Genomic DNA, 24,744 nt, shown 5'->3' with positions numbered 1-24,744 from the left:
CTGTGTAGTCTGTAATGCAAGGAAGTAAATAAAATGTAAGCATTGTGAAATATAAGAAGTTCCCAGCAGAATGACTTGAGTATGTAAAAACTACCCATTTCTTTTAACAGAAGTTGAAAAAAATCTGATAGGAAATATGAACGCCTGGATTTCATTAAAGTGCATGTTCATGAGAAGTTTAGATGTTTAAAAAACAGCTCACACCACATTGTGCCAGTGCTGTGTAATTTCAAATGAGATTCACGGCGTAATCTTAAAATTCTGCTCTAGACACTTTATGAAGCACAGAAATATGGGTTGCCTTACTTTACATATTTGCAAAATGCTAAACTGCTCACTACTATTCTGTGTATAATTATATAGCTTCAAAGGTTGAAAAGTGCTTTTGCAAATAAGCTTTGACTCCTGGTGCAGAGCTAATAAATTGCATCACAAGGATATTATCTTTTCCACATTGTGTGAAAACAGCCTTTGTTCTGTACCTGAGACAGCCTTTTTAAATGTCCTTGAAACATTGTGCTTTTGGGAGGAGATAGAAAAAAGGGTGCAGTTGAAGACAGCTTTTTCTGATCTTCCTGAAAGTAAAATCTGGGGTAATTTTCTCTTCCCATCACTGGTCTCTGAAATTGTCTGGAATAATAGCTTCTGCCAGATACAGTCTTCTCAGCAGTTCCTCTCATTAGACACAAGAAATTAAGTATGTTCTAGGGGTAGCTTTATGTGCTTCTATTTTTCTTTATCTTCCAGTAAAAAAGCTGGATAAAAATTTCTGACTCTTTCCTTGAGTTGTGGTTTAAATTGAAAACGTAGAGTAAAAAATATCTGATTTTATAACTGGGAAAGCAGATCAAATGTAAATTCTTCTTTTTTTTAGAAGAAAAGGCAGTGTGAATCTACACTTACCAAGTGAAAGTGAAATTGTCTGGTAGCTGCATTTTGAATGAGTTGAGCAACAGCTGGAGCTGAATATCTCTTGCAACATATGGCTTGAAAACACTGGAAACAACATTGTTGCAATATATTTCCCATGGAAAGCGTGTAACAGAGCGTAACAGTGATCCTATGCTATAGAATCATCAAATGGTTTGGCTTGGATCAGACCTTAAAGATCATCTAATTCCAACTCCCCTTCCATGGGCAGGGATACCTTCCACTAGACTATCAAACAAAAAACTTAGATACAATACCCTGAGTCTTCTGTATCCAAGGATGAACAGTAGCAGATACTTGGGAATAACATAGGAACCCTTCATGATTTCAGAGACCCTGAAATCCCACCCTGTCTTGATCCCTCATTGCCAGCCCCAGCAGCAGCCCAGTCCTCTGCCGGGTGTTACACAGGAACTCTCTGCCCTGCAGAGGCAGCTGGAGCTGGACCAGCTTTTGACAGTCCTGCAATATTCACTGTTCAAGTATAACTTTTCTGTTCTGCACAGCTTTTCTCTCAGAGAAGTGGTGCGCTGGAGTGGGCTGTAGAATTTTTCACTTTAGACTGCAATGAGAATATTGATTTCAGACTTTTAGAAATCCATACTGACATAATGAGTTTCTGAGTCTGTCCCTGAAAATGAGACATGAAATGTGCTTCCTATAGTAGTTCTTGGAGATGCCTGTGTGCTGCTCCGCATTTTTTATGTGCCTTGGAAGTGCAGCTTCTCTCAGCCTCTCCATCTGTTGCTTTACTATTCTGTTTTATCTGAAGATGCCATCAGGAATTGGGAAAAATGTGGGAAAGTTCTCACAAAAGACTGAAATCCAAGAGATTATCTTTCCTCCATAAGTTTCCTTAGATAAATAGTAATTAAAACCAAAATGTTAATATCTATGTTTATACAAGGCACAGAGTGGAAGCTGTACAGAATGGGTTTAGCCCTCAAACCAAACCACAGGTAAATATTTTAAGGGTTAAATTATGGTCAAAAGAAGATAATGTAGTTTTAAGGAACTGCAGATAAAACCAGTTAGGCCATGTTTTGTAAATAAAATCTTTCATGTCTTCAATTTCTAGCTTTACTTATTTTAGTCCTCTACTTGACCTGTGGTGCTTATACATCATCAAAGGGGATACAAACACTCTTTCTATGTGAATTCAGATTTAATGCTAGAAAATCTTTCTAGATTTTCTTATTTTAGTCCTCTACATGACCTGTGATGCTTATACATCATCAAAGGGGATACAAACACTCTTTCTATGTGAATTCAGATTTAATGCTTGTGCTGGAACTCCATATGAGGCGATTCCAAACAGAAGGATTCTCTGTTAAACACCTGAAACCTTTTATAACCTTGTGTGACTTTTTTTCTTTCCGTTTTGCTCTGAGATTCCACCCTCTTACTTTGCAGGACTACCACCCCTAGGATTGGAGATATTCTGCAGAAGCTGGCTCCTTTCCTCAAGATGTACGGCGAGTACGTGAAGAATTTTGATAATGCAATGGAACTGGTGAAAACGTGGACTGAACGGTCACCTCAGTTCAAATTCATTATTCAAGACATTCAGGTAATGAGGAGAATAATGTAGATCCTCAAGTAATACATAAAAATACATAGGTTTGTGGATGAAAAAAGGATTAAAGAGGAAAATAAATACCAAATCCCTTAGAATTAACGTAGTTGTTTTTATCCACTTCACACTGCATTTTTCCCTGTTCCTTCTGGCGTATGTGCACAACCCACCCACAAAAATCCAGGTTTTTTTTCTCCTGCAAAATAGAGGCGCAAATTATAAAGGCAAAAACATCTGAAGATTATAAAAATAGTGCATTTTGTTGTAAATACCATTTTAGGATAAAGTGAAAAGGCAACTCTAGATCCCTGCACTGCATCCAGTAATATTGTGTTTGCTCACAGTAGTGCTGAGCACAGGCAGCTGAAGAGCCCAGGGATGCCAGTCTTTTCCAAAGGCTCCTTTCACACCCTCTGGTGCTCCCTGGGGGTGTCTCTGGGAATTGGCAGGTGTGTGTCCTGCTGCAGTCTGAGCACTTAGAAATAGGATGGAATATTTCTGCTTAAATTTTACTGCTCAGTGGGGTCTTTTGGTTGTGAGCCAGGGAAGAAAACAATGTAGGTTTTAATGTAATTTTTGTTTTTATAATCTAATTGCATCTAATATTATGGAAATGAATATACATCTTAAGATATGAGGGAGGAACACTGCTGAGGGAGTTGACATTGTAAATGAAACTCAAAGAAAGCACTTCCTCCTCAGATAGGTAAAATGCACCTTTGCAAGCCCATTTGAGTGATTGTTTATAATATGTGGTCATGAACAGTTCTTATTAATTTAGAAGTATTTCTCTTGTCTGTTACTACAAACCTATATTAAAATACACTGGAAATTAAAAGATTTTTTTTGGTAAGACTGTCAAATACTTAGAAATGTTTTTACAGATCTTTTTTGGTGAAGATTTCCTGATTATCTGGTTTGGTAAAATAGTTCTGTATTCTTTCAGAAGATCTATCATGCATGTCTCAAAATACATTGTTTATGATTCATCAACCATAACTTTTATTTTATGGTATTGTAATGACATTTTTGCCTGCTTCATTGAAATATGTTTACAATTTTTTAGAAGGAAAAAGTGTGTGGAAATTTGACATTGCAACATCACATGCTAGAACCAGTCCAACGCATTCCACGCTACGAGATGCTTCTAAAGGACTACCTAAGGAAATTGCCTCAGGATTCCCTAGACTGGAAAGATGCTGAAAGTAAATATCTTCAGGCCACTAAAGGAGCTATAATAAGACATTAGTAAGAGGATTCTGTAAATTAAAGATATTTTCAGGAAAGATCAAGTGAAGAATTACCCATGAAAAGAATGATAGAATTTCTTTAGTGGAATCATAGCATTCCTTGAAAAAAAATCTGTTTGAATTGAAGTTAATGTAAAAACCATAAAGCCTTTAGTGTTCTCCTGGAGCACATAAGTTTTACTTTGGGTTTGGAATAGTGCACGGGTTTTGATTTGTTTGCTTTGCAGATGATCGGGGCTTGTGGTGGCTTTTTAATTTATTTTTTTGTTGGCATTTTGGCTTGCTTTATGCACATTTGGAATGTGTGACTGCTATTTGTAAAAAAGTGAAGTTAGGCTCATTGTATTTTTAAGCTTCTGCAGGGAAAAAGCACAGCCCGCTCTTAAATTTCTTTCTCTCTGTATTTACATGAGAACACTTCAAGGTATTTGCATGGAGTGTTCAAAATCACTTCCCAGATAATTCTTTTAAATATTTCATTTTTAGTACCATTACAGTAAACACTTGTAAGTTGAGCTGTTTCAAGTGAGAAAATATAGTTTGACTTTCTGAAGTACTTTGAGAGAAGGAGGGAACAAACCATGACTGTTCTTGTCACAGAAAAATGTGATTCTAAGTGCTGAAATGCTACAGTAATCTGCAATAATTCTCTTCTGGTCTTTCCATATTATCATTTCTATTTGGTACCTGACTTTTTTAAGCCTTCCACTCTAACTTGTTTTCTTTTTATTGCTACCTGAAGAAATTTATTATACTTTGTAATTTACATAAAAACAACAAACATTTTTGTAGAATTACCACTGTGCCCCCTTTTGTCCCCCCTATGTAGTACCTAAGTAAAAGTGCAGCTTTTTTGTTTTACTTATTTTCTTTTTCTTCTGTCTAGAATCCCTGGAAATTATATCCACAGCAGCAAGTCACTCAAATAGTGCAATAAGAAAGATGGTAAACGATCCTTGTTTTCCTGATCACTTTTCAATATATTACATTTCAATATTTGGTCAAGCTAGGAGAGTGAATTGCAAATCTTCCCTAAAATGGCAAGAATTGGTTTCTTGGGTCAACGTGATTGTTCCTACTCAACGTATTTATACAGCTCCTGGAAATGATAGACAAAATCTGTCATTGCAACGAATTCTCTCAAGTAGAAAATGGGACAGACTTAGTTCTCCTGGCTTAATCACTGATACTGTACTGAACTCTTAACCTTGTTTCATCTGTTTTTGTGAGTGCAGGGCAATGTTTGTAAGGAGCAGTTACTGTTTCTCTGCCTGATTGGGCTGGAATGATAGGATCTTAATTGAAATGTGAGATGTTTTGGGAAAGAAATAATGCAGACTGTATAAACAACTGCATTTTAAAAATTACCGAGGATATAACATTTAGTACTTCTAGCTTTATCAACTAAATTAATCAGTCAGACCACACATGCTGGGTATAAATATGTTTTCCAAAGCTAAAACAGTCTCCAGATTTATGCCAGCTCCCATAATTTAATTGAAACTGCATAAAGATATGTGCTTTCAACTAATAAGGTTTATAATTGTATTTTCACCATAAAGGAGAATCTAAAGAAGTTGTTGGAGATATATGAGATGCTGGGAGAAGAGGAAGACATTGTGAACCCTTCAAATGAGCTGATAAAAGAAGGACAGATCCTTAAACTGGCTGCTCGTAACACATCTGCCCAAGAGCGCTATCTTTTCCTGGTGAGTAAGGTGGCTGCTGCTGCTGAGAACTTTGAAATTCTCATTAAACTGAAATGTAAAACCTTAGGATCTTTGCCCTGCTAGATTGTGTGTTGAGGTCCCAATAAGTCTGTCTCGTGGTTCTGTGGGAGCTCTTTATCATGGCAGGTCATCCTCTCAGCTGGGACTTGGAAAAGTACAGCCATACTCCCTTAGAACTCCCTCAGAAAAGGTTTGGTGGAGTTTGCTGCTTCCCATGCATTGAAAATTGTTGATACATTTCTGCTCAGGGGTCTCTGTCATAGCCCCTCTTCTGCTTAATAAAAGGCAGTGACAGGATGTTGAGGCACAGCTCCTCCTTACCTGTGCTTCAAACAAAAGGAGAAATCATAGGATATTAAGACTTCAGCTGGGGCCACACAGCTGACTCAAATGATGCTCCCTTCATATGAGAGGTGACAAGCTCAAATGTGCTGTGTCTGTGATACAGACTAGGCAATAGTCTAGTCAGGATTTCTATGAAATCGGATTCAACTGAAGTGAGTATTTCTTTTTAATAATTAATTAATTTTGAGAAAAAAGAGAGGGGGGAAAAAGTGAGAAAATTGAACACTTTAAATCTGATTTAATAACTGTGCTTCTAGGCTGGGCCTTTAGACATTTAAACACTATTTAAAGTTCTACTTTAATAAAGGAATATATCTTTGTCCTGCTCATGTACTATTTTTGCCCCACGTGATATGGAGGGTTTCAGGGAATAAAAACTTTAAGAAATGTTCTTTTGTCTTGGAGAAAAGACAACTATATATATATTCAAATAACATTAGTTACAACTTGTATGAAACAAAATTATTTTGGTACAGGATAAATATAAATATGTACACTTAAGAAAAAAGTCCTTATTCTACAATTTACAGTAGGTTTTGCAGAACTGGGGTGTAAGAATGGGTTTTGGTTAGAAAAACTTTATATTGGCATAGAATACCTGGTCTGAGTATAGTTTGATAATAAATACTATGAAGACTGCTGCATATGCAGAACAATTATTCTTACATTCACTGAAGCTGTCCTTGAATCCTATTCCTAATGAAATAAGAAAATTAAGTTGTCTTGCATTAGGGCTTTGGTCTTCTCATGTATCAGCTGATCAGGAATGAACCTGCTTTTACATGCACCAAGTTTAGCTATGTGATATTGTCCAGCTCTCAGTAGACAAACTATGGCTTTACCTGTGTTTTTCTTAGTACAAAACCACGTGTTTATTTTTCCCCCCCAGTTTAACAATATGTTGCTCTACTGCGTCCCCAAATTCAGCCTGGTAGGATCCAAGTTCTCGGTTCGAACCAGAGTTGGCATAGATGGCATGAAGATTATAGAAACCCATAATGAAGAATATCCACACACTTTCCAGGTATCTGGAAAAGAGAGGACACTGGAGCTGCAGGCCAGGTAAGCAGTCTTTTTAGCCAGTTTCTTGAGATCAAATATATACATGAAGAAGAGTGGATTAACAGATTTGAAGAATGAGGCAGCGGATTTCATCTTAATGTTGGTGTTTTGAAAATAGCCTAGGCTACCAAAAAATCATGAATTGTCAGTCCAAGAATCTCTCTGAGCAGAAGATGCATCTAGGATGCATAGCACATTGGCTAACTTTGCCAAACGTGCAGAAATGCCCACGATAGCTGTGAATGGGCTGGCTGGGCATTCGAGAGCAGTGCCAAGGCAGCTTGTCTGACTGAAGTGTTTTAGGACACTGGGTGTGCTAATCACTGGAGCCTCTGGGATCTGAGCTGCCTTGGTACCAATGAGACTGTTCACCGCAAGGCATGTCCAACAAGCAAAGCTGTCCCTCTTAGTGGGTTCATCTCCACAGAACAGAGTTTTCTGCAGCAGTAGGTGGGCGTCTGCTTTCCTCTGTTCCTCAGGCCCATTTCCCATCTACTTGTTTTCTTCCAGTCCCAAGTACCAACCTCCTCCTGGAAGGCAAGCTCTCCTTTTAGTTCTTGTGTCCTTTTCCTCCAGGTGCACTCTTCTGACTGCCACTTCTGCTTTCCAATTTATTAGTTGTCGTATCCTCATTTTGCTGAGTTGCCTCCTTGTATCCTCCTTTTGCTGAGTTGCCTTCCCCTTACCTTTTTGCTTAGGCTAAATCATCCCTGTCTAGACTCAAAGTGAGATGCTCCTCCTCTCCTTTTAGGCCTGCTTAAAAAAACTGATCTTAGCAGTCAGGGTTTCATGGCAGCAAGGCGAGGATTAAATAAGCAGGAAAATGTCCATGGTGGGAACAGTTCTGTGTTGGCACCATGTATCTGGGGACAAAACATAGTTTGCTAGCCAATGAACTTGCAAGCTATTTTCCTTTATGGAAAACCTGTAATATTTAATGAGAGTTACAGCAGAGAATGTGCAAAGATAACAGCATATTGGTGTTTTCATTTAATTTCAAATTAAATATGTACTTTTAAAAATGACACAAAAAACCCTTTCCACTAAGGTCTACAAAATTTCTGGGACAGTTTTTTAGCTATCAGTCATATCTACTCTAAATTACTGTGTGATATCTTGCTAAATATTTTGTCAATTGTTATGCCATATACCTGTTTCAATGGTGAAAGGTGGCATCTTTCTATACCATTTCTGAAGCATGTTTTAATTGGAAGAAAATTCATACAGCAAAGTAGGTTTTTTTTTTGTTAGCTTCCCTACATTACCAGTAGGAGAATGTTTATAGCATTAGTTTATTTTAGGTGAGGGAAGCACAGATTTTTATCTTTTGCTGTGTGATCATTGTTAGAATACATTAAGTCTGTACAAAACTGTGAAGTAATAAGTGCCATGAAGCTCTTATTCAATTATATTAGAAAAATCTTTATTTATGTATAAGCAGTGTATATATCCTATGCCTTAATGCCCTTAATTCATGAGCTTGTACTAACACTAATAATTTTTAATTTTCTCTTGGCAAATTCTTTAGTAGGAGGATTATATTTATTTTTCAAAATACTATTGGAGTACATTTTCAATTACTGTTTTTAAACAGCTGGTAGATTATTTCTTTGTAAGGTTGCTGGTCAGGTACTATGCTTAATAGCTCAGCTTTTTGTTTTTACTGTAAGCAGGTAGGAAGAATGATTCTGGCTGCTTGGACAGGTTTCTTCTTCCTCATGTACAGATAGTAGGTGGGAAGGGCAAAAAATAGTTTAGGATTCTGCCAGCTAAAAAGTTCCGCTAATACTGCAAAACAACAGGTGGGGAGCTATTTTAATAGAGCTGTTGCAAAGGTTCTCTTTTACATCCTTCAGAGAAATCCATAGAAAAATTAATTTTTATATGACTGGTATTACATGGTGCAGCAGGGTTTTTTCCCCAACACATTATCCAAGGAGGATGCAACTATTGGAAAGCCAGATACACTGAAATGTTAATTCTCATGCTTCTAACTTTTGTCTCCTGGTTTAGTTTTGGTTTGTTTTTTTTTTTTTTTTTTTAAGTTGGACAGTTAACAATTAGTATTGTTTAAATTCTTGAGAATTATATTGTTTAAATTCTTGAGAATTACTGCAGTTACTAGGCTTTTGCAAGAAGTTGATGATAGTGGGATAATGTTTCCTAAACTAGCCTCAAACTAACATGTCAAATATTTCTTTTAGTTCTGAACAGGATAAAGAAGAATGGATAAAGGTAAATTCATCTACATTCTTTATTTTCTAAACGTTTTGTCACTGAAGCAATCAGAAAAGTAATATTCATGTTTTCTGTCTCTACCTTCTCTCTGCTGATCAATAACTGGTCAGAATGCAGAGTCTGGTTTAAATTTTACCATGTCTGAGGAATTTCTCTACTGTTTCCTTAGGCACTTCAGAGTACTATTGAAGCTTTTCAGCAAAGGAATGAAACTTTCAGAAATGCTATTGCTAAAGAATATGAAGACATGCCTGTTGAAGTCTCTGTAAGCTGCTCTTATTCCTTTGTAACCTTAATACCCATTGTGTTCTTCAATAAGTGGAAAAAGTTTGACAGAAACTTTGTTTTCAAGTTCATTATTCTTAAAGCAGGGTAATCACAAAGCAGTCATCTTATTGGTAATTGGTTTTCTTCATAATGCCAAATCTTGTAAACAAGACTCTTGGTTTCTTGAAACACGTAACAGAGCACCCTTTCAGTGATGCATCATGATTTTTGACTGGGTTCTTTGTTATTCCTTTTATAGATTTCAAAATACATCTTGAGCTATGTTTTGTAATTTCCTTTCCAGAGGACGAGAATAACTATTTTTCCCTATTTCAAGTACTGTCCATTTTTTTTTACTAGCTTTTTAAATTCTTTTATCGTCCTCCTGGCCCTCCTTTAGAACGCTGAGCTTGGGAAGAGAGCGCCAAGGTGGATCCGGGACAACGAGGTCACCATGTGCATGAAATGCAAGGAGCCCTTCAATGCACTGACGAGGAGGAGGCACCACTGCCGAGCGTGTGGACACGTAAGTGCAAACCCCCTGTCTGCAGCTGCTCAGCAGGCCTGGCAATGTCTGCAGGTATCTGAACCCAGGACATCCCTCTGGCTGCCCTGGCTGTCTCAAGACCCTGGCAGGGGCTCGGAGACCTTGGCATGAAGTCAAAAACACCCGTGGCTTTGATTTTAGCCCGTGGAAAACAACTGCCAACTTTGTATGAGAATTTACAAGCCACAAAGGGTTTGAGTAGTGTGGTAGTTGAATTAACACAGGGTGAAAAGTAGAATTTTGGGGCTTTTTAGAATGAGGTTCAGGGGACAAGATGGAGGGATTTGTGTGTGTCCTGACCTTCTTCTCCTTCTTCTTGCCCTCCATGTCTTGCTGTGATGGTGGCACTTTTCTATTGGTTTAAGGTAGAGACACACTGTCTAACATAAATGATATATATTGGCACATTATTGTAAACATAGTACACATAGTTTTTAGTATAAAATGTGAACACCGCCCTAAAGGGCAGACAGAATGCCATGGCTGACTTGCTAGACAGAGCTTAGCAGGTCAGAGAAAGAATGTTATAGATAAGAGAAAATAAGCAACCTTGAGAAGCTGACCCTACTCATTCAGACTCCTTCTTTAGCTGCACAGGCTGGGAAACAAAGACTTTTACATTCTTGGGGTCACCTCAATCCACAGACCCTGAGATCCAGGCACCTGCTTGACTTCTCATGGCTCCTTGCATTCACAGAATCTTAGAATGGCTTGGGTTGGAAGGGACTTTAAACATCCAGTCCCAACCTCTCTGCTGTGGGCAGGGACCTTCCACCAACCAGGCTGCTCAGAGTCACGTCCAACCTGGCTTTGAACCCCTCCAGAGATGGGGCATCCACAGCTTCCCTGGGCAGCCTGTTCCAGTGCTCTGGAGTCTGCTGCTGCACTTGTAGCTGAAAGAAGCAGCTCTGCATGCCACCAAGGACCCTCTGCCTGCTTTAGCTGGCATGGTGAATTTGGAAGTCATTTGGAGCAGCATACATTTGTATACAATGTCCCAAGGCCCTGCACACAGTATATTGTTAGTTTTAAGAGACCTCTACTAATATGAAGAGTTTCAAGACCATATTAACATGGCATAATTCCACATTATTTCATTATATTGTTAGTTTTGAGAGACCTCTACTAATATGAATAATTTCAAGACCGTATTAAGGTGGCATAATCCAGCATTATTTCAGACAGCACTGGCTGACTCCACCAAAAGACTGTAAAACCCTGCAGGTCTTCATTAGGTTAACTTGGAGCAGCTCCCAGCTGGGTTCAGTGTGTGTGAATATGTGCAAAGCATCTGGGAAGGAGAGAATATGAGGGTGGGGAGAGAGTATGGCTGCTGCTTTCCATGCAGGATGCTGCAGTAATATAACTAGCTTGAAAGCAACCCTCAGACAGTGGTAGTATGACTTGTGAGTTTCCAGAAGTTAACAAAAGAAGAGCAAACATACTGTGCTTTCTTCTCTTGCCACCCAGCAGCTCTGCCTGTCTCCACCAGATGGTACTACAAGCTCAGATTTAATGTTTGTGGTACAGGGTGTCTTGTCTGATTTCTTTGTAATATTTTTAAGTGGGATGAGGACTTGCTGCATTCATAACGCTGCTTTTGTGCTTGGCAGAACACTAGAAACGTTTTCAGAAGCTCTAAATTATAGGTTTTATAGTTGTCATAGAGGGATTTTCCCCAGATCTTTGTCTTAAAATTCTGTTAATGTTAACAGAATTTTTATTTCTCCCTTTTTTATTTCCCTTTTTATTTAGACTCGTAACCACTTCCCTCTGTTATAGTTCTATCACATCTCCTTGTGCTTTAATTTCAGAAGATTTTTTTCATGGGAGTTAATTTGGGCTAGCAATGATGGCTTTCCAGAAGTGACTGATTTGGAATACTCAACTAGTATTGTCTAGACCTACAAGCTGAAGGGGGTGATCTAGATTAGCACTGCAAAGCCTTGGTCCACAATAAAGTTTTGTTCAGATGTGTCAATGGTTCAAGTCCATTTATCTACCTTTCTTTCTTTAAATAACTTCACTCATAATTTTTATTCAGGGCCTCTTTTTTCATGGGAGAGAAGAATTCTGTGGAAAAACATTTCTAATGAAAAAACTCTGATATCTCTCTTGCATTTTAGTTACATATATACTGAAAAGAAAAATAATGAAAAATCAGTGGATATTGGCTTATTTATTCTGTGCATTTATTATTTGATTTTTAAATTGTACATTTTATATGTATAGGCATATATACATTTAAACACGCTAATATTTCTTAGCAAATTAAAAAAGTAGCTACTTCTGATTTTATCAGACTTTTATAATTAAAAGTTCATCTCAATTGTAGGTTTTATTCATTCACATAACCTCATTTTGGTTACATAGAAAACCAGGTAGTAAATGTACCTTTTCAGACTGGCTTATAAAGAAACTGCCAACATGGCTTGTGCAATATTCTGATTCTATACCAAACTTGAAACTACAGATATAATTAAAAGCCAAATGTGATTTTATGCAAAGTACAAAATTTCCACCAGGTAAATAGGAAGAAGCACTTCTAGTTAAGAAGTAGTGGCACCAATTTGGGAAACCATTATTTTCAAGTAAGTTATTGCTGAGATATTATAAACACATCTTTCTTGTTCTGTATAATAAAAAATACACTACAAAATAGCATAATACTAATTTTTATTTATATTTTAATTATCTTCTATAAATACTTAAATATTTTATGTATTCTATTTTTCTAAGGTGGTTTGCTGGAAATGTTCTGATTACAAAGCACATCTTGAATATGATGGCAATAAATTGAACAAAGTCTGTAAGGATTGCTATCATGTTATAATTGGTTGTACAGACAGTGAAGAAAAGAAGAGGAAGGGCATCTTGGAGGTATGTAATTCAAAATACTATATATGTATAGCTGCAATCATTTTGGTTCATCAGTAGGTGAAAAATGGTAGCATTCTTGCAGAGTTTATTTTCTCTTTGAGAACTAAAAAGTATGTGGATCAATTTCATGTCATTCCATAGATTTTGGTTTCCAGCACTCACCTTTGCAAAATTGCTTTGTTTCTTGCAACTTTACATTTTTAAGGGAATTATAAAACTTATAACTTGTTTGCTTCTTTCAGTTACATCATCTCCTGTGACAAAATTTAACCTTCCCTTACAAATTTTCAGTTTTCTTCTTCTGCACTTAAGCTTTCATTGCAACAAACCCCACCGCTACCAGTTGGTTTTTGAAAATGTATACCCAGACTGAAAGAACTAGGGATGGAAATGAGGAGAATGGGGGAGAATTTTGCTCTTCCTTCAGAATTTGAGTAGTAAGATACTGTTTTGATCAGTGCATAAAATGGACCTTTAAGTTGTCAGGTTGCCCTCAGCTTTTGGCATCTGAAAAGTCAAGGTCAATGGAAATTTTAACACGGAATCATTTTTGTGTTCTTTCTTATCATCTCAGGTTCACTATTTAGCTTGAGTAGCATTTTACTCTGGCTACACATTTTAAGCAACTAATCTAATCTTTTCTCTAGGACTAGTGCTTGAATGCTTATGTTTTTCTTAGAAATGTGTTTGAATTTGATTCTGTCGTAATATTTTGACTGCCAAAGTAGATAAGTTGTCATGTTGGATAGTTAGTGGCACTTCAGTGCCTAACATGGTGTTATTTTGGAAATCAGACATTGTTGTAGATGCTCAAATACAGAGAAAGGCTGCTGTGGTGGATAAAATAAAAATTGGAGTGATATAGAAGTCTATAATCCAAAATTACTGATGAAAAAAGGAACAGATTACACATGCTAAGGGAATATGTGTTGTGATTGTATGTGTTTATTATACATATATTCTCCATAAATCCAGTCCTTCTTGATCTTTCTTGGGTATTTCCTGAAGCCTTTTTGCAAATGCTATCCAAGAGTTGGCGTGAATGGTGATAATTTTCCTGATTTTCTGTTCTTTCTGTTTTTAGTCTTTATTGAAGGAAAGTTTAATTTCCTTTTTATGCTTTCTACTATCTCCTAGATTGAATCTGCAGAAGTCTCTGGAAATAGTGTCATATGTAGCTTTCTTCAGTACATGGAGAAGTCCAAGCCCTGGCAGAAGGCATGGTGTGTCATACCCAAACAGGAGGCTCTCGTGCTCTACATGTATGGTGCTCCACAGGTATGTACAGGGGAAATGGGAAAGATTTTAGTAATTACTGTCACTGGGATTTGAAGAAGAGACAGCAAATAACTTGGGAATGAGGAAAGATCCAAATGTTTTCACCAAACTGTCCAGCAAATGAGAAGTAATGGGTAGATTACTTGTCTGTTCTTAATAAAGAACAACTTCTTCTTAGGATGTGAAAGCTCTGGCTACAATTCCTCTTCTGGGCTACACAGTGGATGACACTCCAAAAAGTGCTGACCTCCCCCACAGCTTCAAACTGACCCAGTCCAAGTCTGTGCACAGCTTTGCTGCAGACAACGAGGAACTGAAACAGAAGTGGCTGAAAGTTATCCATTTAGCTGTCAAAGGTGAGACACCAGAATGTCAAAATGAACTGCAAATGAATTTAGAAGAGCAGCCTGAATCTTCTAAAAGATCTGAAAGCTGAAGCTTAAGAACACTTGGCATTTTTAAAAGGTTTCAGTTGAAATTGTGGTTAGCCATTGTGTTAACCTTTCTTTGCTCAATCAAGGAAAAAAAAAGAAAAAAAAAAAGAAAAAAAACTTCTTACTACCATACACATCTTGGCACTTTATGTTTGGGAAAAAATTCTGGTCTTTTTAGGGATCTTTTTCTTATATTTATGTTCTGTCAATAAAAGTGATGTACAGGTCCATTTCAGAGACTTTTTAAAAAAATGTGAATGCTATTAAAAATACTTACTAACTTTACTGTACTACTCGTTTGTTGTAATGCATTTTTTTTTAATCCAGTTGCTCTTCAGTTAACATTTGCTACTTTCATTAAGAATGCAAATATTTGAAGCTTCCTACTTACATGTTAGGACTTGCAACAGGATAAAAGATATACCTCCACATTGCCAAAATAGATCTGTACTTAAATATGCAGGGACAGATTGTTTTAATGTATGTAGTTTATAGATTGATTTCCACAGTTCTGTACATATGTTGTATTCACTTGTATCTTTTTAATTAAAGTAATGCAAATTGCTTTCACAGGTATATTGGCTTTTAAGATTTCAATTTATCAAGGAAACAATCTAATGATTTTCAATGTAGAAATAAATACCTAAAATATGAGAAAAATATATATAATATATGTACAGTATTAGAAATGTACAATACTTGATTATTGCTTTGATTTCATGATTCTGGGTTCTTATTAGTGAATAATTTATTTTAAAAAAAGCATGTTTTCTATTTGAAATTAAACACAGTCCTAAATTGAAAAATACTGTTCAGTGATTTGTTTTAATAGCTGACACTTAATGATCTTGATATTTTTATGCATCAAAAAATTAACAGCAATGTAAGTGGCATGCAATGGATAAATGAGTTCCAGTTGTGTTTAAACAAGTAGTCTCTTTTCTTCAGTCTCCTATCACTGTTAGCTTTTAAGAGTGCAGTAGTTTGTTGCTCAAATGCAGTATGTGGTTTGAGAAAAGCAACAGATTCTAGTAACCTTCTGGGAATGTGTATTTTTGCTATTATGGTTATTGGAGCAAAAGAACATTTTAAACGTAAGTTTTTAAATTTTTGTAGAATATTAGGTATTGTAATGCTTATTTATGACAACAATCTTTGAGGAGTCTTGTTTTAAAGTGGAATCTGATTTATAAAAATTTAGTATGAAGTCTGAGCTTGCAAATCTGAAATTTTATGAACTAACATTATTTGTTTTCTGCTTCTGGGTATAAGGACTCACTGGCTTCACAATATTAAGTTCCTTATGAACTTCCATTCCTATTAGAGTTTTTATACATAGAGGCAAATGACCTCCATAAAATTTTTACTGTAATATCCTTGAATGAAATATGGCAAACTCAGAGGTAGTGATTGACTATAAATTAAAATCATTGCTGTCTTTCATTTTTTAAACCCTTTAAGGAAGGAAAATATGTAACTTCTACTATCAGCTTGTCATAAGGACATTCAGAAGTCTTACTTCTCAATAAATCTGCAATCTGTATTTTAAATCGTGTCAAGCTGAAGAGCTCAGGTTCAATTTTGTTAGCAACATGACAGATTTAAATTTTTGGGTTTTTATCATGAGTTTGCCAAACAAACTATCCACTGAACTCCTACTCCTGCTTTACTCTTTCTGCAACACTATAGGGAAAAAAAAAAACCAACTCATTTTGCATTTAGCAAGGGATTAATATCTGTTTGTAGTGTCAAGCACACATGAGCGTGCAGTGTCCATCATTCCTTCACAAGAACGTCATGTATCTTAATGTTAGTGGGACGGATTTTGCTCTCACCTGCACAGATCCAGGATCTACTATATCCTTTAGTTTCCACAGCTTTACACCAGTGTTAATAATGATCAGGACACGGTATGGTAGAGTACTAACTCTCCAGCTGACTTGGTGCATGTCCGTTCTGAATTCTCTTCCTTCGGTGCTCCCTGTGTCCAGATTCTTCTGGAAATAACCTTAGTATTGCTTTTATCCAATGTGCAAGCTCTTCTGTAACTCTCTTAGTGATTTTAAGTTACTTCTACTGGCAGCTGTGTTTACCTTTAGCAATGGGCAGCTCAAGCCTGTTTTGATTCACATTGGTGAATACCATCAGATTTTTGCCAAGGTAATACAAGATTTCCCTAGCTAATACATGTAATCTTACATATACCTTGGCAAGGGATGGGCGAACATTCAGGTAAGCAAGCAGAACTCTTGGTGGCTATCTTTCCTTCACGGCCATCTCCCAAGAGTGGGTATCTTCTACAAGAGCCTCAAGTGCAATTGTGGGATATGGAGAGTTGTCTTCCCACATCCCAATGTGTAAAAACAGTTTCCCATGGTCAAGATGTTGAGTGTAAAGGAAGAAGTTGCTTTAAAGGAGTTCTCAGGTAGGAAGGACTGAGCTATAGTGAAAATGTGATGATATGACTGTAGAGTCTTTTGTGTTGGAAAAGCCCTCTAAGATCACTGAGCCCAACCATTGCCCAGCACTGCCAAGCCCACCACTAAACCATGTCGCTGTGTGCCACATCTACACACCTTTTAAATACCTTCAGGGATGGCAACTCAACCCTTTCCCTAGGCAGCCTGTTCCAATGCTTGACCTCTGTGTTGGTGACAAAATATTTTCTGAAATCCAATCTAAAACTCCCCCGGTGCAACTTGAGGCCATTTCCTCTTGTGCTGTTGCTTGTTTCTTGGGAGAAGAGACCAATCCCTTCCTTGCCATCATCTCCTTTCAGGGAGTTGTGGAGAGTGATAAGGTCCCTCCTGAGCCTTCTTTTCTCCAGGCTGAACACCCCCAGCTCCCTCAGCCACCTCTCACAGGACTTGTGCTCCAGACCCTTCACCAGCTCTGTTGCCTTTCTCTGGGCCCACTCCAGCACTTCCATGTCCTTCTTATCCTGTCTTTCATGTCCCAGAACTGGACATGGCTTTTGAGGCACAGCCTCGCCTGTGCCAAGTACAGGGGACAATCCCTGCTCTGGTCCTGCTGGTACAGGCCAGGGCACCCTTGGCCTTCTTGCCCACCTGGGCACATGCTGGGTCTTGTTCAGCTGCTGCCAAACCAGCACCCCCAGGTCCTTTTCCACCAGGCAGCTTTCCAGCCTTTCTTCCCCAAGCCTGTAGTGCCGCTGGGGCTGTTGTGACCCAAGTGCAGGACCCAGCGCTTGGCCTTGTTGAACCTCTTAGAGCTGGCTTGACCCATTGATCCAGCCTGTCTGGATCTCACTGCAGAGCCTTCCTGCCCTCCAGCAGGCCAGCATCCTACCCAGCTTGGTGCTGTGGAGTACATTCTGTTTCCTCCTGCAAATCTCATTCTGAGCCAGGAGGGAAGCCCCATTCCAGATGAGTGATTAGAAACAGCAGTTTCTTTGCTGCCTTGTTGTTATAGTGGTATTGAGCAGTTGGAGCTACTTGAATGGCAGCATCTCCCAGATGAAGCCTTGCACTTGAAGCAGTTTGAAATGAAGCTAGCACTGGGAGTTGTTTGTTTGGATGTTAGCCTCACATTTGTTCTCAGCCATTAAATTTTATACAGCACAGGATATTTTATTTACCCTAGTGAAACCCATTTCATGTTCTCATAATCAATTGCTTGGTCAGAATTGTTCTCTTCTGAGTCAGAATGCCTTGGCACTCAAATACATGGTTCTGTGTGTGTTTTATGGGAAAAGTGTGTATTACCAATATTAAAGGACATCAGAAGATGGAGAAATTGCTTCTAAATTTAACCACCCTGTTGTCTCCATTCTCCACAGACAAGCCCTCCTAGCTTTAACTTTAGGCATCCCAAAGCATCCTAAACTTTAACTTTAAATTGTAAATTATGTCTGCAGAGGAACAAATACAAAGCTGTAGCTGCTGTGGCTTAAGAACTATGATGAAAGCGGTGAAATTAAAACCATCATTCTAACAGGGTGGAAGCTGTTCCCATTTGAAATAAATTCTCAAATTCTTCAAGGAAAAGAAAAAATGCATTAAATTTGAGAGCATAAAGCTCTGTTTGCAAGGAATAAACTGTAACTAAGCACTCATTCATAATGCATGAATGCATGTGAATGGCTCTTCTGAATTATTTAAGTTTTGCAACTCTTGTGTTCAAGTAATGCTTGTTTCCCACTTTAAAAGTGATCAATCTTCTGTGTGATTTAAAGCAGATCAAAAGTTATTTTAGTGGTTTTATCTGTGTTCAACCAGAACAAGACTTAAATTTATCATTCATATTTTTGGATCATAGCCATATATTTTTTGAAATTACTTATTTTTTCCCCCTACTATGGGAAAATAGTGTGTCATGATATCTGCATGTCTGCACCATTCCTCCAGACCCTCTAAAAATTCTTTTTTGGTATCAGGTACTCCTGCTTGGTTGAAGAGCTGCTATAAGACCTGTATTATATAGTATTTTCAAATCCCTTTATGCCAAGTAGTTTAGTTTATTTCAAAATGTATTTAACTTATATGTGCAAAATAGATATTAAGAGTACAAAACATTCTCTTCTATTTGGAGTAGAATATTAAACCACTTTAATTGCATGTATATACAGTAGCACCTTTTTATGCAAAACCATCTCAAAGTGCTTTATAAATCCCCTCAAAAATTCCGTCTTTCATAAAAAAGAAGATTTTTATTGCTCATGTTTTTAAGTTATGGATGAAGGCAAGGCACTGATTAAATATAGAGTAAATACACTACCACCTAAGTAAAATTTAGGTGAGATTATAGAAGTATGCTCCAGAGTCTTCCAAGTGGAGTCAGAAGGAAAAATAGTACATATATCAAAACAAGTGGGAAAGATGTGGAAACACTTGACAGGTTGTTTGGGTTCCTCACCACATAGCTAGTATAAAAAGTCATCAGCTTTTCATTTCAAGGAAAGATTAAATAAAATTAAGAAAGGGTAGTTATTTCTTATACTGAAGGAAAGTCTTTCTGGAAAGAAATAAACATTCCATGTAGAAATAATCCTAAGCAATAAGAAAAGGTCTTTCTCCATATAGCTGGTATAAACTACCATGGGCCTGCTGGAGCTATCATACCTTCAGTGATTTAAATTCACAAAGAATCTGCCTTACATTATACACTTGTGGAAGATGAAAATTCCACCAGTTAGGGAGCTGCTGAGATAGCAGGTCTCACTTGGACTCACAGAGCTCAGGTGGAGGTAATGGATGTAGGGGTGAATGCAAACAACTGGAAATATATATCCAGAAGTAAATGCCTGGAGAGAAGTAACTTTCTGGCAGAACTGACTACCTTTAAGGTAAATCCATTGGTGGAATGGGAATCATTCTTAGTCTCTGTGGTGTACTGTTATTTGAAATCTGAAATTAAATACATGGGGTAAATGTTTTTTGCTGTAGTCCGTGACCCTGTTGGTGTGAGGAATTTATCTAGCTGGTTCTGACCCATGGGACTGTAGTATGTTCCTCAGATAGGAGTTTTAATCTGCTAGTCAGATTGTTTCCTAAATCCTTTTCCTTTAACAGATAATAACATTAATTTAATGATTATATATGTGTGTGTATACGCACATATACATATGTATGTGTATATGTATATATGTGTATTTATATATTTGAGACTATTATTCAGATGACTTGTTTTCAAGCAGTATTTTACAATCAAAAAAATACACTGTGCTGCATTCAAAATAGAATGTATAATGACCATGTTGAGTATGCTTTCCAGAAAAAGATGGAGGTAGATCTGCTGTTGTGGCATGTTTACTATTTCAGCCTATAAAAACAAACACAGAGGCCCCCACAAACATGCTCATTCCAGTGAGGATTTCAATCATCTTCCTTTGAAACCCTGTGATTAAATTTCTTCCCAGAATAAACTATGGCATTTTGTTTCACCCCTTCCTCTTCCTTGCACAAGTGAATGTAGAATGTGTTTTATTCTCAAAATCCTCAAGCAGATTTCTTTGAATAAAACATGTTTTCAGCCTCTGCATAACACAATCCTACTTCTGTTTATAGAGAGTAGAGTCGTTAAGACTCTAGAGTCATACAGTCATTAAGTATTCATGGTGGAAACATTCAGAAAAGAGGGAACTATGTCAAAGCATTTTTGCATCTATGTGCCCTGGTATTTTTAAGTCAAATTTGTTGCGTGTAGAGAACAGTTTGCAATAGAAATATTATTTTTTTCTATCAGTGTATTTTCTATTCTGCAGCCCTTAAGGCAAATTAATAAAGTAATTTTAGTGGGAGCTGTACCTGCTGTAATGTTTGACATCAGAATTACAGGCTATACATGTTAATTTCCCTTCATTATGGAAGCATTTCTGATTTTAATTGCAAAAAGATTTCTTAAAAAAAATAATAATTGGAAGAATTGTAAATTTGTTTTGGTTTTGCAATAAAGCGAATAATATTAAAAAGGTGAAATACAAATGCCATTGTAAGTTGTGCAAATGTAAGTCATCATTTTTATGATTAAGAAATATATGAATGTAAAAAGCTTAAGATATTGTACATATTTTCTGTAATATATGTATATTTGATCCTAAAGTGGGTGGAGAATTGTAAAAATTAAGCACTTTAATTCATGTTGAGTACTTAAAAAGAACAGAAATTTGTATCCTGTAAAATAAAAGCATCATTAAATAAGTATTGCTGGTTGACTCTTTTTTTTTTTTTTTTTTTTTGTCTACCTACCCATTTTGCTGATAAAATCTTTAAGCAGTATTTCTTGTTTTGTGTGATTGTGAGGACCAGTTTTGGAACACTGGTATTTAATTTGCTGAAGTGCTGGTTACTCACAAGTACTGCTAAGTTGGTGAAAGATGTATTCTGAGTTTATAAAGGGTGTATTTAGTGCTATGGCATCCTAGGTGGGAAAGATATATAATATCTGCACAATTTAGTCCATATTTCTGTAATGGCAATGTGTCAAAATTTCTGTAATGGCAATGTGACCAGGATGTTATATGAGTGCTTTATGGATTTCTGTACCACCATCCCCATAGAAAAGTGCAAAAATAAAGGAAATTGTTCAGCAGAGCCCCAAATCTTTCTGAGTATTACTCAATACTAAATGATCAGCATGATCTCATGCACTGAACTAAAGTGGTGCTGCAAAGCAAAAATGATCAGGTAATTAGCTGGATGTGTCCTTTAACAGACTAAAACTGGTTGCAGTTGCCTCTGATTTCCATCGTCTGCACACATTAAACCCATTTTGATTGTATCTGATTTATTCTTGGTATTCTTCTGCAGGTGGCCACAGTGTTGCAGAAAACACAGAAACACAAAACAGAGGAAAAGTTACTGTAGTACTTGGTAGTTCCTGATTGGAAAGAATTGTATACAATAATTTTTGTTTCATTTCTACATCTTCTTCTCTTTGCACACACCGTAAATAAATCAGTATTTGAAATAAGCACTGATTAACCACAGAGACTAATGCTTCCCTTTGTGTTTATCTAACTTACTGATTTTTCTGATTTTTTTTTTTTTTGTACTGTGGTTAACTCTGTTCCAAACCTCATTTTCCCCATTAAGCACAATGCAATGCCTTCTGCATGGAGACAAAAACAATAGCATTTACCCTTAAAATGTGCTTTAATAAGAGAACACAATTATAAAACTCAAACTACAGGAAATGGAGCGCCACAGGTCCTACTTAATTCTTTTACATCAGCAGGGTTAATAAGCATTGATATTTCTAAGTGGCAGCAAATTGTCCAGTGCCCATCAAGTTGGTGAGGAAGTGGTAGGCGTTGCCTCCTCTGGCTTTCCCGAAAAGCCTGACTAACACTGCCTCATTACCACAGAATTGTTCTTGGCATTGCAAGAACTTCCTGACATGAGAGAAGTGGCAGACCAGCCTTTGGCAAACAGTATTTGGAGCTGGTTTGCTCTAAATAAATTGCTCTGGAGGGTCCTGTGGTGTCTCTAATGGACAGGCAGAGGGATCCTTATGATTGTGACCATTTTGCTTGGGAGCTGCTCACTCCCTGCCTTCTTGGCCCTGTGCACCAGGCCGCCATGGCAATATTTAGCCTCACCAGGCCCAATTCTTGTGTTTGGTTCCTTGAGGAACACCATGTCTGTGCTGCATGGTGCTGTTTCTGTCTCAAAAGCACAAAGCTCTTGTGTCATGAGCAGGATGTGCTGCCTGCCCCCGTCAGAGTTGACATGGCCTTCAACCATCAGGATCTTACCAAGAAAATTCATTAATACTTTCAACTGCCACATTTGATTTTTTTTTCTTTGCTAAATGAATGAAATTACTGCTGTCAGAAGCATTTCCTTATGGAACAGATCCTTAACTGGGAATCTAGGGTGAGATGAAGTTCCGGATCCTAAAACATCTTCATACTAATTTTACTGAATACTACCTTATTTAACTGACAGATTCCAGAGGTTTCTGGATTTGATTTATGCATTTGTTACATCAAAATAACACGTGCAAAAAAACACATTAAAATAACATGCCTAAAGAAATGGAGATTGTTTTAGGAGCAGAACCTGGGAGTACTCTCTCTTTGGCCTCTAGTTGCCTCCTGTTCTCTTCTGCCCCTTCCTACTCCTCTCTGGGAATAAGGTAGTCACAGCACCCTTGCGTGGAGAATGTGGAAATGAACTTTCTCTTGGGTTCACTGGACACTGAACTTGTACCTTGATTCTGTGAGCTTGTGTGTGGAAACAAGGCTGGAGGTTTGTGCTCTCTTTTGAACGTTTAAACATCGTATGCCTGACTCACTTTTCCAAACTCTAGGTAAGGGGAAATTCCTGCTCTGGGGAAATGGGATTTAGACACTGACTGCTACTGAATAGGGGATCCTTCTCTCAGTGTGAAATTAAATTAATGACCCTGTGATGGAAGAAGATAGAATTTCATTGTACTTCTCTTTTGATGTACTGCCTGGCATGTAGAACTACCTGCCTTACCTGTTTTGTCTTGAGTATTTCTCACCAAGTAAGTCCAAATCTTACAGCCCGAGGTTCTGGGACACAGCATTTGCAAAAGGCTTGCCACCTTATCTATGTTGTATTTAGGAAGTTGATCTCAGACTAGCACTAAGTTGGCCCTATGAACTGAATGCCCTTTAGTTGCTGAAGTGCATCTTACAGTTGTGTTTCACATGGAAAGACCTGCATCCCTATGCCTCAAGACCAATCTGCAGTGCAAAGCAAAGCATGGCAGGTGAGACATGAAGTGTCTGCTATCATTACTCTTATGGACAGGCTGTGATGTTGTAAATCACATATGTTCAATTGTTGCATTGCCAGCTTCAAATTGTGCCAATCATAAGCAGCATGCACAAGAAAATGTATCATAAAAATAAAAAATGCTCCTCTTGGCATACTATTTTACCTTACAAAGACTATAGGAGATGGTCTTCTTTAATTACTAGATCCAGAAGTAGAAGATACAAGCTCAATTCCTCCTGAACACCAGCAAGTTTTGGTTGAGGTAAGGTTTGGTTGGGGTAAGATTTTTTCTGTTTATGTTGCTTCACTTGAATGCTATATGTGCATTTTGTTTAGCAATTAAAGCTATTTACTTGATAGTAGACAGGAGGTTATTGTCTTTATTCCCAAAACCTCGGTCCTTTAACATAAAGAGTCTTCACCTGAAATTTGAACTGCAAACCATTGGGGTGCTGAAAATATTTTACTGAAGCAACTGCTTAAGTATTGTGTTTGTTATTTCAAGTGACCACCCCAGTTGCAGCAAGGAGGGAGCACTGCTGTACAGGAATCCACAAGGATACAAGAGATTACTTTCATCTCCAACCTGAGTTTTTATCTTTATTCGCCCTGTGAGAAAAGCTGATGTCTTCCAAATACCAAAGTGCTTGAGCTTTGTTACTGATTTATGAGGTTCAACTGCTGTCCTTGCCTTGTGGCTCTTGACCTCTGCTCTCCCCTCCATCAACTTGAAACCTGCTTTAAGTTTCAGAAGCAACGTTTACCAGAAGTTGTCTGACACCTCAAATAGCCAGAGGAATTTCATAAGTAATTTCCCAGTGTTCAGATTAAGAAAATGAGAGGAATTCTCTGTTTTTTAGTTCATGTTGTCCAGCAAAGTTGCATCCCTGCCCTGGGATAAGTTTGTTTTGTCAGAGACTGGGTGTCAGCACAGGTAACATGTTCCCCACACTCAGGAATTCCTATCAGCACTATGATTTCTTACAGCCAGCTGAAGC

At 37.5% G+C, this 24,744-nt stretch overlaps 1 protein-coding gene and 2 long non-coding RNA genes across 10 annotated transcripts in view; 1 reads left to right on the top strand and 2 right to left on the bottom strand.

Annotated features, from left to right (window-relative positions):
* The window catches only part of FGD4 (FYVE, RhoGEF and PH domain containing 4), a 98,350-nt gene extending 83,007 nt beyond the window's left edge, over positions 1–15,343 (top strand). For 7 of the 8 annotated variants that reach the window (XM_068190857.1, XM_068190859.1, XM_068190862.1 and 4 more), the window contains exons 7-17: positions 2,344–2,500; positions 3,573–3,711; positions 4,643–4,701; positions 5,319–5,465; positions 6,721–6,893; positions 9,098–9,128; positions 9,301–9,396; positions 9,799–9,924; positions 12,685–12,825; positions 13,963–14,103; positions 14,282–15,343. In XM_068190857.1, the coding sequence (XP_068046958.1) occupies positions 2,344–2,500; positions 3,573–3,711; positions 4,643–4,701; positions 5,319–5,465; positions 6,721–6,893; positions 9,098–9,128; positions 9,301–9,396; positions 9,799–9,924; positions 12,685–12,825; positions 13,963–14,103; positions 14,282–14,539 (1,468 nt within the window). In that variant the 3' untranslated portion in view covers positions 14,540–15,343. Of the gene's footprint in view, positions 1–2,343; positions 2,501–3,572; positions 3,712–4,642; positions 4,702–5,318; positions 5,466–6,720; positions 6,894–9,097; positions 9,129–9,300; positions 9,397–9,798; positions 9,979–10,604; positions 10,632–12,684; positions 12,826–13,962; positions 14,104–14,281 lie in introns of those variants that run through there. The other variant, XM_068190861.1, reaches the window with a different exon arrangement.
* On the bottom strand, positions 6,717–9,805 carry LOC137474376 (uncharacterized). The gene is made up of 2 exons (XR_010999323.1): positions 9,213–9,805; positions 6,717–7,423 (listed from the first exon to the last, which is right to left on the bottom strand). It is a non-coding gene; the product is annotated as an uncharacterized lncRNA (long non-coding RNA).
* Positions 15,344–16,698: 1,355 nt separating the features above from the next.
* Positions 16,699–24,744, bottom strand: part of LOC137474375 (uncharacterized) — a 330,950-nt gene continuing 322,904 nt past the window's right edge. The window contains exon 2 of the long non-coding RNA XR_010999322.1: positions 16,699–17,079. This is a non-coding gene — a long non-coding RNA (uncharacterized lncRNA). The remainder of the gene's footprint in view (positions 17,080–24,744) is intronic.

This window comes from Anomalospiza imberbis, chromosome 5 (genome assembly GCF_031753505.1).
Source record: "Anomalospiza imberbis isolate Cuckoo-Finch-1a 21T00152 chromosome 5, ASM3175350v1, whole genome shotgun sequence".
Taxonomy (NCBI): domain Eukaryota; kingdom Metazoa; phylum Chordata; class Aves; order Passeriformes; family Viduidae; genus Anomalospiza; species Anomalospiza imberbis.
Note: the sequence above shows the minus strand (reverse complement) of the source record. Positions and strands in the feature narration are given on the sequence as shown.